Below are 19,722 nucleotides of genomic sequence, written 5' to 3'. Positions count from 1 at the left end.
AGTATCTGGGCATCCTCCTGAGACTCACTGACTTTGGTGTTGCAGAGAGCTAAGTTTATTAGCAGTGGCTTTTCTGTATTTCTGACATTTCTGGAATTTCGGAAAGCCAAAAGTAACTTTCTGACCTTTACTTTACTAGCCCTTCTAATATTTGTCTCTAGTTCCCCATAATAGATCGCCTTGTGCTTGCAATATCTGTAGTGATATGTGTTTTCTTAATTTCCTCTGCCTGATAGAATTTTTGGCATCATAAGTATTTCACAGGTAAAGAACCACCTACAGATGAAACTTTGTGCTGGTTATCACACTTAGTTACATCTGAAGACAGCAGTGACTTTGGGAGAAATTTGGACTGCAGTCCTTAAGACAGAGTGACCAAAATTTCCTTATATTCCCTCACCTGTAGTTACATGCATATAAAGCCTTATGAAAACAGATATGGATAGTCTCCAAGCAGATCTTGGAAAATAATGACATGGAGGAGGTGAACACAAGAGGGGTCTCGGTGCTGTGGCACCTTACCTAGTTGACCAGTTCAAATTCTTTGTTTCAGTCCCTGCCTACCACGTAGTTCTTTGGAGGATTTCCCATAGTATAGGTTTGAAAATCACGGCAATAGGGGATTTTCAGGTCTACCTAACACTAAATATTATTTGTTTCTTGATATGTAAATAATTCTTAATGACTCTATACTACTTACTACAATTTGTAAGAAGTAGAATTCAGTCTTAGATTAGACATCAAAGGTTATTCATAAGTTCGTTATGACATATCATTCCACTCTATTATTTTTCTTTCTCGACCTCTGTTTCAGTCACTCTGGGCTACCAGCTTTTGTTGGATGTTAGAAGTGCATTTGATGTAATATTCCTACTTCTCATACACTACCATGCTTTCCTTCTGTATGTCCACAGCACCGTTCACCTACTTACTTGAAATTTATACATCTAAATAGCTAAGATATAGGGAGATCTCCAGCTATTTTATCCATTTTCAAAGCAGCTGAAGGTAATGTACAGGTTATTATCAGTAAATGCCCCAGTGTTCTTTTCTCCCTTTTAAGGAGTCAACCTAGAAGTTCCACCCAATATTCCTCTTTGCTTAAAATTTAGTCACGTGGCTATAAACATGCTTTCAGCATCTGAAAAATGATTATATTACTGTGGAAGATAGAACCACTGACATTAGACAGGTAATCTGTAGATGCTGCCACAGTAACAAATCTATTTACTCCTTTGCAACTACAGTAAGCTTACTAAATTGCAAAATTCTACACTTGTTTATCTTTATATTCCGAGTACCTGGTATAGAGCCTTAATACATGAATGAATAATAATGAATGAATAATAACTTTATCTCTTTTAAAATTACATTTGGCTAAGCAACCAGAGTGTTAATAAGGGGCCCATAAGATAGTAGTATTAAGAGAAGCACCAAAAATAACTGACCAGAAGAGACTGTGAATTATTTTTATTTAGGAATGCTCTTTCAAAAGAACAGAACTAAAGTTGAATATCACTTTCATTTCTATGACTACATATAAATAAATATATATTCTTAACTGGGTGCAGTGGCCCAAACCTTTAATCCCAACAACTTTGGAGACTGAGACAGGAAGATCTCAAGTTCAATACCAGCATCCCAGCAAGGCCCTAAGAAACATAGTGAGACCTTTCTCAAAATAAAAATAAAATAAAATAAAATAAAATAAAATAAAATAAAATAAAATAAAATAAAATAAAAAGGGCTAGGGATGTAACTCAGTGGTTAAGTGCCCCTGGGTTCAATTCTCAGTACCAAAAACAAGCAAAAACCAAACAAACTTGTCTCCAAGATTGATTTTTAGTTTTGTCAAATACTGAGTTTAATTTTAATATCAACTTCAGATTTCTGATGTGTAGCAATCTTTAATGATATAAATTTATAAAGCAATAGAAGTTTGACGAAACACAGGTAAGCACTTTTTATTTCTGCCACATAAAGAAAATTTGTCATTTTTTCCTATGTACTTTAAATTGTTTTACACATTATAATGAGGTGTAACATCCTACTTTCACAACTTTGGACAAAAAATCTTCATGAATCTAGAAAACCCGATTGTAAACTAATGAAATATCAAGGGAAGCACCTGTGCTTCTCATTAACTATAAGTGGTTCCTCAGCAACCAGTCACAAAGTGGGGCAACACAGCTGCTGACTACAGCAGCACAAGAGCCAAGGCCATGTTTAAAAACAACTGTTCATCTGTTTGTCCGTCTGTCCCTCCCTCCCTCCATCCATCCACCCATTCATTCATCAATCCATCCATCATCTTATGTGCTGCCTTGCTGCAAAAATGACTTACATGGTTCACAAATATATATATATAACTCCAATTGATATGAAATTAAATCCAAATGCATAAGCAACAGTGATAGAGCACGGAAAACAGGCTAACAAAAATCTAGACCAATCCAGAAGTCTGTAACTAAGTGAAATGCTTACCATACATACCCTACTGTTTTTCTAGAAGTAGATCATTTATCTGGTTCTAAAATTTCTTAAAATCCAGGGAAGCATTCGATGGGGGCGATACAATTAAATGAATGGGAAAATTCTGTATGTAAGGAAATAAAATTGTCCACCGATGGTTATGTGATGAGATCACCATATTGACAGAAATATTGACTCCTAGATTAGGTGGCCCTGATGAAGAGTGGGCTGAAAATACACGCGCGCACACACACACACACACACACACACACACACACACACACATTTGAAAGGCATTATCAGTAATGGAAGCTTGGGGGGATAAAAAGAACATTGTATTTTCAAGTTCTTATATCCAAACTATGTTAATCCTTGTATCCAAACTATGTTAATACAATCTAGTGGGTTCTGCCCGCTTCTGAGGAGCTACTAATGTTCTTTCTGGATAAGGACTGAATTAAACAATGTTAGACTGGTTTCCTTGTTATTAGAATTCTTAAGGTTTTTAATATTTAATTGACACTGAGTCAAAGGGGAATAAGGTATGTAAGATTTCCCAAACTTATTAGTGATGATGTTTTCACTATACTGTTTCATCTTCTGGACACAAAAGACCCAGCCTCCCCTGGTGGTAGGACAATGTTACTGTTTCCCAAGAGGGTGAGACAGGAGGGATAATGTGAGGTAGATAAACCATTTATAAGCTGAACTTTTTTCGCAATCCTTCATATTTTTCTTCTTCCTTCATGACTTTGGAGGCCAATATATTGCAGAAAGCCAAGCTACAAGAGGAGGGACCCCATTCTAGGATGAAATGTGTTATGAATCAAAATGCACTTTTTGTTTTGTGCAGTCATTAAGCTTTTAGTACTTGTAATTTTAGTGAAGTTTCTAGCTGAGGATTGTAGCCATGGCTGCTAATTTTTGGAGGATATGTAATGTAATTATGTCATGAAGTTGATACTAGTTCAATGTAAAATCTTTTCTTTAGTCCATATTCACATTTTCCTTATGTAAAAATATCTTTGGTATAATTTGTTGGTTTAAATTTGAATCCAAACGTGATTACATTTGTCTGTCTCTTACACATCCTTTAATACAGTGACATCTACCTTCTCATTTTCTTTTCATATAATTCACATGCTGAAAAACTAGTTCATTACATTTTACAATGTCTATTTATATGTCGCTTTTCCATGGTGAAGTTCAACTTATTCCTGAAGTGCCTATAATTTTTTGTAATTTGAAAATTAGCTTTAAAGGCTTCATTAGATTCAGGTCCAGCTTTGGGGGTAGGAATACAACACAGTGGATGCCATTTCTTCACCTCACCTCACATCAAGAGACACAATGTCTATCTGTCTACTGTTAATGAAGCTAAGAGCTGGTGGTGCCAGGTTGAACTTTCCATTGCAAGATTCTTTACCTCCATTGAAAGATGAACACATTTAAAATGAAGTAAAGATTGATAATAAGAGAACCAGAAGTTCAGACCAAGAGAAATAGGAAGTTTAAAAAAAAAAAAAGCTCATGTTAATAAAAATAAAACATAAATGTTTAAAATAATGATCAAATAATTGGGAAGGGAAAGTCTTTCCCCTTTGTGTTTCTTCCTCAGTGTTATTAAGGTATAACTGATAAATACAAATTTTATATATATTTAGGGTATGTGAAATGATATTTGATATATGTATACATAGTGAAATGATTAAATCACATATTTAATATATTGCCTCAAAAACTGACCACTTTAAAAATTTTAAGTACATTATACCTGGCTATGAACTCTACTCATCATGCTATATGATAGATTTACAGAATTCATACATCAAGGGCAAACAAGACTCCATACCCTTTGATCAACATCTCTCCCCCACTCCCACCAACCCCAGTTCCAAGAAATCACATTTTACTCTCTGCTCCTATGAGCTCCATCTTTTTAGATTCCACAAGATCATGCAGTATTTGTCTTCAAATATCTGACTTATAATTGTCTCCCTCTAAATGAGTAGAATGAAGGATTTATGTAAAGGAATAAAGATAAGATAGAAAATATTTTAAATGATGAGTTTAAAGTAGAAATATAAACAATATTTCTCAGTTCTTATCATGGCAGGGACAATAAAGAAAATGATAGTGACATGCTGAGGAGAAATATATGACAGAATATAGTCATGATGAAGAAAATGACCCAACAAGAGAGGGCAAGAGTGAGAGCAGGAGCTGAAAATGGTGCAGAAACAGATAAAGGTGGCCCCTTGGGTGTGTGAGCTCCCTTATGCTGCAGGGAAATGAGTTTGGTGGTCATCCAATATTGCCCCCTCACCATCTCACAAAATGTGGGGCACTGTACACCCCAGCTTGTGTTCAAATTTCTTCCTCTCCTCCCATCAAAGACACTGAGATTCCATTAAAGACAAAGGAACAACAAAGGAGTGAGTCACTTTTTGACCCCTTATCTGGAGATTTCTAATGATTGCTCATGGAAATGTCATGAAAGGCCAGCAGAAAACAGAATGAACACAATCCTAGACTCAAAAGAGGATAATCATTTTAAAAAGTTAAGAGAATATTCAGACTGAAAATTGCTTATAAAGTGTTCAGTTCTGGGCACAGTAACAAGACAATGTTCAAGATATAGTAGTTCATGTCTTTAAAAATATGCACCTGTTTAGAAAACTTAGATAGTCCACTTTTTTTTTTCTATACAGAAAGTTCCACTGAGTGATACCCACTTAGTAAGAATAGAAGGGGGCTGGTGTGGTGACTCATGCCTGTAATCCCAAAAAACAACAACAACAAAAAACCTACCTTTAAGTATGAACTCTCTACAATTTTTTTTTTTTTTGGGGGGGGGCATGCCAGGGATTGAACTCAGGGCACTTGACCACTGAGCCACATCTGCAGACCTATTTTCTACTTTATTTAGAGACAGGGTCCTCACTGAGTGGCTTGCTTTTGCTGAGGCTGGCTTTGAACTCATTCTCCTGCTTCAGCCTCCCGAGTCACTGGGATCACAGGCATGTGCCACTATGCCCTGCACTCCAATTCTTAAGAATCCTTTGTCATTTATTCCTTTTTGCCAGTAGTCTTGTATTAGGTGTACGCAGAAGGCAGAGAGAGAAAGGAAAAGAAACCCTGCACACCTGGTTTGCCGTGTCTCATATCATCTGTGGATATTTCACTTAGTGTTCAGGTTATGAGGCGCTATTGGTTACCATAAGGAGGTTGCTAACTTCATTCACAAGGTGTTATTACGTAAGTGCAAATTCTGAGTAGTGTACTGAAAGGAAAAGCTAACGTAGGCAAATCAACCTTGCCTCATCTCCAATGGTTGAAGAAATGTAAAACTCCTGTAAAAAGCAGCCTACCTCTTATAGCCTAAGAGTGCAGATATCTTAGTACAGAAGCTCTGAATGACAAGCAGGTGGTGGTTGGCAACGTATCCCTGACAGCACATTTGGAAGATGCCTCTAATCACCAACTCATCATCCATGAAGCTACTGGTAAAATTGTAACATTTGTAAGACCAATGACAATACCTTCCCATTCTCTTTAATTCCCTTGCAATTATGGATAAGAACCAATAGTTATCAGTGCTTTCCAATGAGGCATTGGGAGTGAAGAGCCTGTAACTTGAATGTAGGTCTTTGACACCATATCACACTATTCCTCTAAAATACAGCGTGGATTGCTAGGTAAAATTGTTTATACAGCACTTATGAGGGCCGAACATCTCTCTCTGGTCAAAGAGAAATGACAAGAAAAATGAGTCATAAGTAAACTTCTGAATGGCATGCCCTGTAGCATATCTATCACCAAATACATTTTTTTGTATACATAAAAATTCCTTCCTCTGCAGTTGTTGCCAAGAGTTAAAATCCAGATGGAAAGTTTGAAATTATAGATACAAAAATACTTAAAGCTACTGTATCTTAATTCCTCACACTACCAATTAAGAAACTTTGCCCTAAAGTATGAATGTTTCCCTGCAATTCTCTACAAATCATCATTAATAAGATAATAGGGCAGAAAAAATTAGTGGGTAGTTCATTTGATTCTTCCCCCTAAAGGCTGGCTTTAGTGAGAAAATTTATCCACATTTCAATTCTACCACATTGTGAATGATAAATGAACTCTACTGAATAAAGGACGTGACATTGCTCTGCCTCAGATTTCTATTTCCTTTCATCAGAATATTTTACCTAGCAAAGTTCACAGCTCAGTGCTCATCCCCTTATAAGGAATAGATAAATGAAGCCCAGCATTCTGCACTCAGGTTCAGGGCACATCTCAAAATAGACAAAAAGAAATAGTCTGAGAGACACAGGCCAGGCAGAAAGCTGTCCTCACCATTTTGGTTTCTATCAGGTATGTTTGCTCTCATTCCTACTAGGAAGAGCAATAGCAATGCTATTTTCATGTTGCTTTCATCGCCAGGTTCAATGGCTGCAGGACCCAGAGATGGTGAAAAGATATTTGCCCTGAAGCTTCAAGCTGAATGCGAGAAGAAAACACATTACCCTCCATCACTTCCCCCTGGATCTTTCTGCACTCTCTTGTGTATTATTGAAGAATAGGCTCCTATTCAGACAACCTCCTATATGATCCTGCATAGCAATGGCTATTAACCCTGATGGGTACAAATGTTGAATTGATATTGCTAAGGGGAGTGCTTGAATCAAAAGGAAAAAAAAAAAAATACTTGCATTCTTTTACAGTTGCCACGAGAAAAGTCAATTTATTGTCACTGGTTACTTTTTGAACTTGACGAACATGGTGGCTAAATCCCTCATTTTATGTAAGAGATGAATACATCAGCTAAGAACAGGGCAAAGTGAGAAACATCGAATTTACAGAAAAGAAAATACAAGAGGCATTGACCCTCAGAGTTCAAGTGGTATAAAGTGGGAAACATTGTAGGAAAAATGTTTACAATTCATTTTTTTTGCTATTACAAAGCATGGCATTTTCTCAGTAGGATAATATCAAACTACAACATTAACCATTAAGAACATTAGGAGTAAATCTTACTGTGGACCAGTAGAGCAATTAATGCCCTCATATGCTAGTATCAGAAAATGATGCAAAGATATCTGTAGTCATCTATGTTTCCAGGGCATAAAAAAGTAAAAGAGCAACAATATTCATTCCTATAAATACAACAAAGATAGGTAATTCTCATTAGTAATAATACATCAGAAAAAACACACTTATTATAAGGTACAAAGAGTAAATTTGCATCTCTGTTGAGATTATTGAAAACATTTGGCCATAAAAAGAACTTGCCACAAAATGACACAATGGTTAAGAATGTCACTGATAGAAAGATGAAGAGCCCTACAGCAACATATATTAGAATATTAGAAGTCCATAAAAATTGTCTATGATATGATAGGAAAAAAAAACACTTTCTATTTTGGACTCTTAATGTTTCATTTTTTTTGCCGTATTTTTACAACCCCTACTTAACAACATACACTTATTGATGTTCTTTGTGAGGGGTAGCATTGGGCAAACACTTGACGGGGGCAATTATGTTTCTAAAATTTTATTTTTTCAAATGAAATGTTAAAGAATTATTAGCAAAGTCAACCAATATAATGAAAATATATGTATAATTACTACAGTCTTTTTAACTTTGCCACGAGATCACAATGGAAAAGATAATGGGTTCTACATGCTAAGTATTTCTTGTCATTAAAAAAAAAAATCCCTAATAGAGAAATGACATCTCTTCATACATAAGCAATACAACTGTAATACATTATAAACTAGAACTCAAAACGTCCTAGTTGTATGCCATGTTATCAGTACCCAGTATAGTGCACAGATCACACAGTGCTTGGGATGTAAATATGTCCCCACAACGGGAAAAACACCATGGATAGCTTCAGCAATGTGCCTCAGTGTGCACCATCATCAGCTGGTATTTTTTCAGTTTTTCAGGAGATTCAAATACTAGTTTTCTTGGAAATTAAATAAAAAAATTGAGACCTATGTATTCAAAGCTTTGCTCTAACAGTTTAAGGTGACGGTTAATATATGCATTTAGCTGCAAAAGTAAGTCTGGTGCTTATCTTGTCCATTACTGAGTGAGTTTTTAATGAAAGACTTCTAAGTATCATTATTAAACACAAATAATCATGCTGAAAATAGCAACAAAAATAAGCAGTCAGTATTAATGCAAAGGGAAAAAATTATCTTTTCTTTAAAAACATTGCTACATACCCCATCTCTCATAAGTGCACCTAAATTTCACAGGTATGAATGAGTTTCCTACCAATGATTCAAGACATCTGGATTACTACTTAGTAAACACAGAAGCAGATTCATGAAGGAGTGTTCCATTGAGTTGAGAAATTAGTTTCTAAAAGTGCTCATATTTATAGCTGAAGAGTAGCTTAGATATTTGGATTAATCAATAATTTAAAGTTACAGAAATGTTTTCTGAAGAAAGAAAAACAATTTCGCCTCCCAACCAAAATGCACATTTGAATATGTGTGAGGAAGGAATTAGCACTGAATAAAACATGTTAATATTGATTCCAAATCATTCCTTATAATAGTACAGCAAAATGAACCACTAGTAAGGCAATCTTGCACATTTTTTATTGATCAAAAGACATTTTCTGAAATAATACAATTACCATTTTAAATCCTCAGAAAGTCTAAGATATCAGCATCTACCAAATACTATATGAACAGATCACAAGATAAAACTTAATGTAAAACAAGGCATGGATAAGCCAGAGGTAGGGCCCTTATATTATCTTTCATACAATTTTAAAATTTTATATTATCACTCTATATTTATTATAATATTTATAATGCAATTTGTAAAAGCAGAGAAACAAATTTAGTACCTCTAATTTAGGCGGATAGATATTACAACAAATAAGGCCACCAAATAACCCTTTGTATCACATTTAGCAGAAATAACTATACATGATGCATAATTCAAATTTGAATCAAAAGGATCAAATAACTGGCTGCAAAGTAAAACATTTTTAAGACATGATTTCTAGCTGCTCACATGGCTTGGAAATATGGATCCCTAAAATTTGAAACACACTCCCCCACCTATTCCTATTTCTTTCAAGTTGCATATATCAATACTAAATTTCAATCTGTTTTGGTTAGACAAACTGTGTTTTGAAAAACTTATACATTATAAACCTCTGTGACAGAAGAAGAAAACAAAGTGCATGTGGTGGAGCTGAGATCAGGTCTCTTCAGTTAGGAAGATCCACATTCTGAAGGATGAGGGCCACTCGGCTTGGAATGTACACCTAAGTAAACAAAATCATGTCAGTGCAATTGAAAAAATGTTGAATGCTGTTCTATGTCAGAGAGACCCATAGACATGATACAGTCTCACATTTGACTAAATTTTACAGTTATTTTTATAGTTCTACCAGGTCTCAGAAAGCTTTATTTCACAGTTCCAACAGTTTTGACAGCAATGTAAGATTTTCAAAGCAAGGCCACTAGAGGGCTCCATACTATTTACAAAGACGGAGGTTTACATTGGAAGGACATAAATGGCACTCTTATTGTCATGTTTTAGGCATTATTAAGTGGAATGAAGGCTGCCCTGCAGGTCACAATGTTACTCTATCCAGATAAGTAAATGCAATATACAAAGCATTGTTTGCATCAAGATGTTTAATTTATAAACCCACCTTTTTAGTTCTTTCCAATTTAAGACAAAACTGAAATGTAACACAAGGGATCCCAAAAGCATTTTGGCCCCTCTAATTTAACCAAGCAAAAACCTTGTCATTCGACTTGAAATAGAATGCATGTCCTTTCCATTCCTTGCACAGCACTGACTCAGCTCCTCCGACCTATGTTTGCCTTTTCAGCTCATCTTCTCATTTGCACCTTTCCTCTTCATCAACTGGCTCTGGCCAAAGGATCCTTTCCATTCCTTTAACATGCCAAAGTCCTCCATGTTTCTGAATCTTTTTCTATAATGTGCCATCTGGTCCAAACACTCTATCTTTGCTTGTTCCTTTCTCTTTTAGATTTTTAAAAATTGCAGCTCCATGAAACAGGTTTTTCCTTGACAATCCTAGATGTAATAGATTCTCTACTATATTTTCAATCATAGCACCATTTTTGTTTCTTTCTAAACCATTAACCACAATTTGTTGTTTTTTTCAAGTCAATCTATAAGGGCAGAGGCCATATGCTTTTAATTTCTCACACTGGGTAGTTGCCATTGGACAAAGTAGTTGCAATAATGGTTGAATAAAAGAATACATAATGAATAAGAAAACAATAGGAGACCAATATGTGTATGTAGCAAAGATATTTTCTAGTGTACCTACAGCTGATTTAATTTTTTTATAAAATTAAGAAGTGATTGGAACTCCTTGGTGCTTTTCTATTTTTTATCCTATATGTAACAACATTTCACTACTAACAAAGTAAACAGTAAACTTATTATAGTTTGTCATCATTGTGAAAAGCTCTATTTTGAGTTTGCTAATATTTTACCATAGTCACTTTTAAGTAAATGCTAACTGATGAATAAAAAAGAAAAGGTTTTTAGAGTTTAGAATCGAATAAAAGATGCAAAGCAAAAAATTTAAAAATGAAAGGATAGAATTTGCCTTGGATAAACTTGTATGTCCAATGCATCTGAACTCTGCAACGTGAACACAACATTTTCTCCTAAGGTTTCTGCAATAAAGAATTCTTACAATATATATTTTTTAAATCAGATACACCAAACAGAAATGGTAGTTTTGAACATCAAAGATTGAAGCAGTTTAAAATGATGGAATTTTAAGAAATTAGAGTATCAATGTAATGGTCAGAGAACAGTATTTAATCTTTAATTTAAAATAACAGTATTTAAAAAGATGGTGTTCACGAAAAATTGCACAAATGATTGACAGTCACTGTGTAGGTCAATGTCTCACAGTCTGATTTGCAAAAATATTTCCAAAAATGTAAATATTAACATCCTTATAGTCATTAAGTGTGGGGAAACCAAATGTTTCAATGCTACAATCTGTTTCCCTACCACATTAACCGGTTATATTTAAAGTCTTCTAACTTTTAAACCACTTTAAGTGTTAATGTAATCCCTCTCTCTGCAGTATTTTGTTCTTTAACTATGATAGGTAAGATGTTTACAAGGTTGTTTCAACAAAGGGAACTGGAGATATGGATGACACATAGGTACTATTACTAACTATCCAGAATGATTCAGTCCAAAAGAATGGTGTATTTATGCAATCAAACTTGGACAAAAGCAACACAGATCAAAGTAAGGAGAAATAAAACAATTCAAGAGTCTGATTCAACCTAGTCCCTCCTCAAGTCATCGAAATTGGCTAAAACTAAGACAGTGATGTACCCTTATCGTGAAGAATAGACACAAAAATTTCTGCTCTCTCCATATGACAAATATTTCTCTGATAAAATATTGTACTTCAACGCAGGTAAAAGTACCCTGGTAAGTCCAAGTCTCCTGATAATGTTGCAATAAAACCACATTAATCAGGCCCTAGGGAAGATAATGATAGGTCCCTCTTAGTTTGCCCACAGTGATATATAAGAACAAATCCAGTCAAGCTCCTCCTTGAATCCTATGCACTTATTACTGTTTGATTCATAACCTCATAATGATTTTCATTAATGGAATATAATAAAACTGGATACTGATAACTTATGAGCAGTCCTGCTCTCTTTGGAAACTTGTGATATTTTAGCTAGCTCAAACTTAAGAGTAAAGAAATGCCGTAAGACATTTAAGTTTGCAATATGTGTACGTGGTATTACATTTTCTTTCTTGGTATTCAGTGGTTAATAAATGCTGCAAGAACTCTCATTAAATGATGTTGGTCATTTTATGTAAGGAGCTTATGATGCCAATTCCCAGCCATACTTAGAGACCTCTTAATGCTATCTGCTCAAAAACCTTCAGTTGATAATTATATAATATCATTAACAGGAATATTGTGTAATTATATTTTTTCACTGCAGTGTTAATTACCAGAATGTGTTTATGTTGCTCTAGGGCCTTTGTGGCATACAGCAACATGAAAGAATTTCCTCAAGCAAGTGATTTTTCTTAACTACGGCTATTTATGGAATTTTGAGTTATCTTCTTTATTAGGGTTCTTAGCATGTAAATCAACTTTTTTAGAGGTTAGGAAATGACTACCAATTATACTAAAGGACTGACGATAATCATAGTTAATTCTTAAGATGAAACAATACAAACTTCAATAATTTAGGGTGCTGAATATTTAGGACTAAATACTGGCTATACAAGTCTCACTTTATAATTTTAACTAGAAATTTACTAATATCAAGAAAGAAACATGGACATGAATATTTATGCATATTAAATAAAAACAATTTACATTCTAATACACATATATAGAAATCATTTAGTATGCATGTTACAGATAATACTTATTGGTTAATGTATCTATTAGTCTTTCAGCTTTAAATATTTTGTAGTGAGGATCACAGGAAGAACAAGTGAAATAGAATGTATATATGACTATGAGTTTCATTTTTCCCAGCTATATTCATGGTCAACTTGTCTGAAGGAAGCAGAATAGCACAGTATAAGCCAATTCGCTTGAGAGTCAAATGTATGTTAATCAATCCCATTGTTTTGACTAATTTAATGACAACTATTACAGAAACCATTACTACAGTTAAGAAAGTAACCGATCACACTGTGATCTGTTCAATTATTCATCCCTGTAAAGTGTTATTTTTATCTAGGATCATAATTGAACTGCAAAAATTAATAATACAATTTTTAAAACAGGGAGGTCAACATTATGAGCAGAAAATTTTTAAATAAAAAAAGTGTAATATCACAAAACTTCATTTTTAAATTTTTTTAGAAATTTGTTAAATTTATCAATACCAAATTCATACATAAGGTTGATAGGAAGAAAACATCAGTCAATGAAAAACACATCATACCTTTTAACAGTCTATACACACCTTTACTTTAAAACTTTACAAAATTATTTTAAAAACAGCTGACATTTAAAGTGACTTTAGTCATTACATACATACATTAGTTCAAAAATTATTTTCCAATACAAAAGAAATTTTATTTTAACTCATTATTTTGTATTAGGGCTGAAAAGAAAATGGATGTTAATAGTTATTTCTACATAGAAATGAGCATCATCACATCTAATTTAGAAACATAAGAAAAAGTAAATTCTGAGAATTGAGAGAGAATTTTTCAGTTGGAAAAAACTAAAGTTTCATAATTTTGTATACAGTCAAAGTCATATTCCAAATAAACTGTTTCAATACTCAAATTGAAGAACAATGGAAAAACACATCTATGCCAAATTTCCCATTTAAACCACAAGTCTACTTGTGAATCCCCAAATTTAGAATGGAAAATAAACAATCTACTTCATATGTTAAGCAGCCTAACTGGCAAAGTAATTAATGCTAATCTATTGCTTTATTCACATTTTTATCATTGAGATTGCTTCAGAAATGTAAAGAAATTTAATTCGTTTAGGTCTCAATAATCTCTTTTCTTCATTTGTGCCACGGAATTTGAACTGATGAAGGCAAAAAAAAGCCCCTGACCCCTCCACTCAGAGTTTAATGTATAAGTTCCTACATCAGAAAGCAAAGTATAGAGAAATGATTATGCTAAAATGGAGTGTTCCATAAGTGCCAGTAGAGCAGAATGGAGAACTTCTGCCCTACCACTTTTCAGCATTTGAGAGGTACTCTGACCTTATCAAATACATTTCAATAGTGGTACATATGCAGTTATCCCCTGGCTTCATGGTTTCAACTAAGAGAGCACAGAGATGATGCTAGGGTGGTACCTGCTGATGCTGCAGCATGTATGGCTATTTTAAGATTCCTTCAAGCTCTGTTTGTTGCTATCTTTGAAAACAGATTGGCACTTATTCAGCAGATCCTTTGGATTATTGAGCTTGCAAATTAAGCTTTAGCAATGCTGTGTACTAGTGATGATGGGCAGAAATTTTATGAAAGAAGAAAAGTTCTATTTTGTCCTTGATTACTTCCCTTTATTGTAGGAGTACGGGAGTCTGGTGTGGTCTCACTGGTGGTGGTATGAAACCCACAGCACTCAGGTTGTGTTCAAGCATTCTTGATTGGATTCTAGAGCATACAAATCAGTCTACTAAGGGGTTCCATTACAATGAGGCATTATTATAGTACATTTGTTCACATGATCTTTTTTCTCTGGCTCTTTGAAGAATAACTCTGGCAAGAAGGAAACCTTTTTTTCTTAGATTTCTGTACTTTGTTGATCCACCAGGGCTCCCTTCTTCTGACATTAAAACCATGGGTCTAAAGATTTACTTACTGAGCAATTCTTAAAGCACCTGTAGTCACTGAAAACAAGATGTGTTGCTGGGAGGACAGGGCTAACTCTTATCTCACTGATGGAGTTGGATGAGAATTCCATTACAGGCAGAGGTTAAGTTCTTTTCTGTTTTTTTTTTTTTTTTTTTTTTTAATGTACTTATGGTACTTATTCCTCTATATATTATTGAGACATAGGAGATATGTTTCATTCTACCTGCTAATTTAGAACTGCATATTCAATGTAGTAAGATCAATTCAATTAGTGCTTGAAAAGTAATCTGACTGATGCTGCCTCTGGTTAGTTGAGCTGCCTTTACTTATGACAGAATATTTTGCTTCTACAAAATAAAAAAGATGTCAAGATATTTTCTGCCCAATCACAATGATTGTGGGCCCTCATCCAAGATCATAATTTCCCCCCAAAGTTGGGAGAAGGTATTCTTAATCACATGTCTACAAGGCACTTGGTGTCTGGATGTGTTTAAAATATCAAAATGCTGTTGAATGGCCATGAAAACAATAACTTTTAAATGCATATGAAATAACATTTCAGTTCCTAAAAGATTGGACCAGTTAGTGAATTTATGCTGCCTAAAAATCTCTTCCTGTAGGGAGGATAATATTTTTTGATCTCCATTTTACAAATTAGAGAAATGAGGTGCAAAAGTTAAATTAACTTTCTCAAGTTCTGCTAGTAAATGGTAGGCAGGATACTGGATCTCCAGTCCCTGCCACAAACATTTTGTGATCCTTCACTATGGCACCAGGCTACTCTCATAAAGGAACTTTGTTGGGACTAAAGAATATTTATGGAAGTTAGTTACATAAGAATTTGGCTAAATTTTTCAAACTCCTTTCAGTCTAGTTTAGTTGGTTATTGTTCAGTTTTATTTGCAATTGGTTTGCTATTTCTCCATGATTCCTCTTTGTGAGCTGAATTATCTTTCCCAAATCTTCAACCCTTTTGGTCATTTCAGAGTTTTACAGTAATTTTCATGTTCACTTCTGAAACTACTTTTATCAATCTTATTTTACATGTCAAAACTGAATATTTCTGATTAAGTATAACAATAATTCTTTGAGTTCTCTTAAAAACACATATGTACCTTTCTCTGTACGTATCTAAGACACACACAACATACAACAACAAATTCGCATGTACACATACATTTAGAGCAATATCTAAATCACCTGGGGCCTCTGCACTTTCCTCTAGCCTATCCAACAACTTCAATTTTATCAGATTGAGTTATCTTGTACACTAACTCTGATGTCATGAATATATATCTTAATCTAATACCCCATGGTGAAGAAAAGATTCAAGTCTGGGATAGAGACAGAGATGGAGATGGGATAGGGAGGAGAGAGCAGGAGGGAAAGGAGGGAGGGAGGGAGGGAGGGAGGGAAAGGAGCAGGGAGAGACAGAAACAGAGATAGCATATGACCAGTCAGAAAAAGAAAAAAAAAAGATAGAATATAGATGTAGTCTTGAGCCTACTATGTGATTATAAATTAAGAATTCCTCCACATCTAAAAAGTTGCTAAACTCTTCATTTTTAAAAACAACAATACTACAAAGTAAAAATTAGTTATATGATATAAAGCTTTCCTCAGTAATAAAAGAAAATCAGAGAATTTATAACTAGAATGAACTCAGTCTTCAATTTACTATATGAAAAATCTATATATAATTTAAAAGGCAACAATATAGAAATCAAAGTACAATAATACAGAAAAAGCAGGAACAGAAATAAATGAAATTGTTGCATAAAGAATAAAAAATGTAGAGGTCCTGGATTTCAACCCAAGCATAGCCCCCCAAATGAATCAAAATGCAGTCTGTAAAAAATAAAAAATAAAAAAATAATTTAAAAGAAATCAAAAGAACAGAACCACCAGATGATCCAGCAATCCCCCCCCAAATGTAAACATTGTCATCCTCTCATTTCTTGAGAGATGTTTAATCCTACTAATACTCCAATTTCCTCAGCTGTCCCCAGATTTCCTTTACTGTGAGATTTTCTAAGACCCAAATGTATTATATCTGGTTTTCAAGGATAGTGCTCTGTTCTTTTTCCTACTCCCCCTTTTTTTCAATGTTACTATCTGAAGAGTTATCTTTTGAAGAAAACATCACTATAAAAATAAAGGATTAATATAGAATTAAACTCAAAAAGATTGAAAATTATCTTAAGAGCTTTACTTACCAAAAGAGAATAGTGACGTCCATTGTGTTCTAAAGCCTCAGAAAAGAAATCAGTACTGTGGTCCAGTCTCTGGTGTCCTCCATATTCTGCTGCATCTGAATCTAGCACAATTTTGAATGTTCATCTCTTAAGGAATTCACAACAGTTTAGAAGTTGAGGGAGACAAAATATGTTCTGACAAAGCAATTTAGAAATGAGTATTCTGATACTGTTGAATCATGATTGGTCTTATGTATTCATTTCTTCTCCAATATTGTAGAGATTCTCATGTCTGAAAGGGACTTTATAGTCTATGTAGTTCATATACCCATGAAATCCTTTTATAATTCTATCACAGCTCATCTAGTGATCATTCAGCCTGGGAATGAATATCCTATTAACAGTGAATCTTCTTTGTTTTAAAGCAACTTATTCTATGTGCTAGAGATTCTTCTCTGTATTGAATAGAAATTTGATTTCTTGGGATTATTTCTATCTACAAAAGCTGTAAAATAATAACTTTGGTATACAGTGACCTCTGGAATATTCAGTAATAGCTATGCTAGTTTCATGTGTTCTTTGAATATATTACAAAATACATAATACTTTTAATCCTAGGACTTTTAATCATTCCTCACTTGATAAGAGTTTTCATTCCTTCCCCATCTCTGAATCCACTTTGGTTTTCTAGAACCAGATTATCACTGTGAGGAACACAGAAGTGAGCAAAGTGGACATGCAAGGCCTGAAGAGTGAATCAGTCTTACTCTCTCCTTGTTAGGAACAGCACACTTCTATTAATGCAGCATGACCCAGTAAATATACCAATCATCATGTCACAAGGGAATTCATGTGGCATTCATGTAATCTGATATAATTTAACATCTAATCTTTCACAGTGCGTTAAGCATATTCCTATTATTTATAATAAAATACTGTATCATACTCAAATGTCTAGAAATGGTACTTGATACAAAAAATCCACAAGTGTGTGTGTGTGTGTGTATTTATATATATATATATAAATCACCACATAAAAATTTTATGTCTTCTAGCCTATGGAGAGACACAGATAGGTTTAAATGCCTTTTGTTTTCTGTTTTCCTGGTATATAAATTTTTCTTCTTCGAAATGTTCATATATTTTCATTACAACAAAATTATTACAATAATAGTCTATGTGAGTAATGAACAATGACCCATCATTTTCATCTTTTGCAAACCTCTGGATCAGAGATGCAGATGCATACACCACAGGAAGGACCTTTTGCTGGAAGTAGTGGTTCCATCTTAGTCAGTCCAGGTTGGCCTGCTCTGATTCAAAGTGAAGCTAATCATCACAGTATTAGTGTGTTAAAAGAGAAGGAAGCCAGGTGCAGTGGCAGGAGGATTGCTAATTCAAAGTCAGTCTCAGCAACTTAGCAAGGTCCTAAGCAACTCGGTAAGACCCTATCTCTAAGGTAATGAATACAATAAATGATGAGATTTGGATGGTGAAAATAAATAACTAGAGACACAGTAAAACAAATGAAACATTGTGGAATGTAAAGATTCATCAAAATTAAAGTTTAGCTTTTGCCCTTCCTTCTAGTTTACTAAATACTTGAATTAATTTTCAAAACACAAAGTATTGTTTAGAGAATATGTCCTAATTTTTCTTAAAAATATTGAGTAAAAGTTACTAATTAATAAATTGCTGGTTAATGATATAGATTTCTGGTTGTAATGGCTAAAAGTGGGAAGTATATCTTCAAGAGTGGTAGTTCTCAACCTATGGATTAAGAAAAAAAAAAAAAAAAAAAAGAATCACTAAAAGGTAGTTATGTGTTATTATAAAGTTCCCACTGAGTTAGGTTATTATAAGAGACATAAAAATTATATATGTGTTGGACATTGAAGACTAAATGAATTATGTTGTTACACACATTTGCTACTAGAGTTTGAAGAATGCACATATTTTGATAAACTGTTAATTTGTTAAAATAATTGCAAAATTAATAAGTTTTTACCCATATATTTTTCAAAGGATACTGAAAAAATAATTGTTACATAAGGATCTATTTCTTTTTGACATTGAAAGGAATGGCAATATTGAAAATGGTTATTATTTACTTAATATATATATACTTTATAGCTACAAAGAAAACTGCTATGAAAACCAAAGTTTCAAAATATCAGTTTAAACATATTTTTCTGATCTATAATTTAAAGAAAAAAGTCTGCTGCTTACTTTTGGAATCACTAGCCCTGTGTCCAAATTATGCAGGAACACAATGGTTTCCTTTAGAAAATGGTACTCTTACATACAGAAATTTCAACAAAGTAAAATACTAGATTAAAGATAATATTTGGGAAAGAGCTTTATAGTTATGCATTTTCAGAGGTTTCAGAAACCTCATCTTTTTAGGAATAGTGTTTAGAATTAGAATAAACAATTATAAAGAGCTTATCTGAGCAACTGATTTTTGTTTTTCATGTCCTCTCACCCGGGTATTCCCTCACTCATAAAGAAACAAATATACACTGATTAATGAGATCTACACAGCTTTAAAATGTCTACTTATCCCTTTTCCACTAAAGTATATACATATGAAAAAAACCTTAGAGACAATTTATAATTAAGTTATCTTCTTGCTATGGTTTCCAATAACATAGCACATAGAACTAAGTTAGCAGGACACCTCAACAGGCTGTCATTTTCCATAGCT

The 19,722-nt window shown here is 33.8% G+C and overlaps 1 protein-coding gene across 1 annotated transcript in view; it reads right to left on the bottom strand.

Moving 5' to 3' along the window:
- Window positions 1–9,067: 9,067 nt before the first annotated feature.
- Window positions 9,068–19,722, bottom strand: part of Gbe1 (1,4-alpha-glucan branching enzyme 1) — a 260,442-nt gene continuing 249,787 nt past the window's right edge. Inside the window, 2 exon segments of the mRNA XM_047565518.1 lie at window positions 9,068–9,764; window positions 17,037–17,154. Coding sequence (XP_047421474.1) covers window positions 9,708–9,764; window positions 17,037–17,154 — 175 coding nt within the window. The 3' untranslated portion in view covers window positions 9,068–9,707.

This window comes from Sciurus carolinensis, chromosome 9, assembly GCF_902686445.1.
Source record: "Sciurus carolinensis chromosome 9, mSciCar1.2, whole genome shotgun sequence".
NCBI lineage: Eukaryota > Metazoa > Chordata > Mammalia > Rodentia > Sciuridae > Sciurus > Sciurus carolinensis.
The sequence above is the reverse complement of the archived record's forward strand: the minus strand, read 5'-3'. Positions and strand labels throughout refer to the sequence as shown.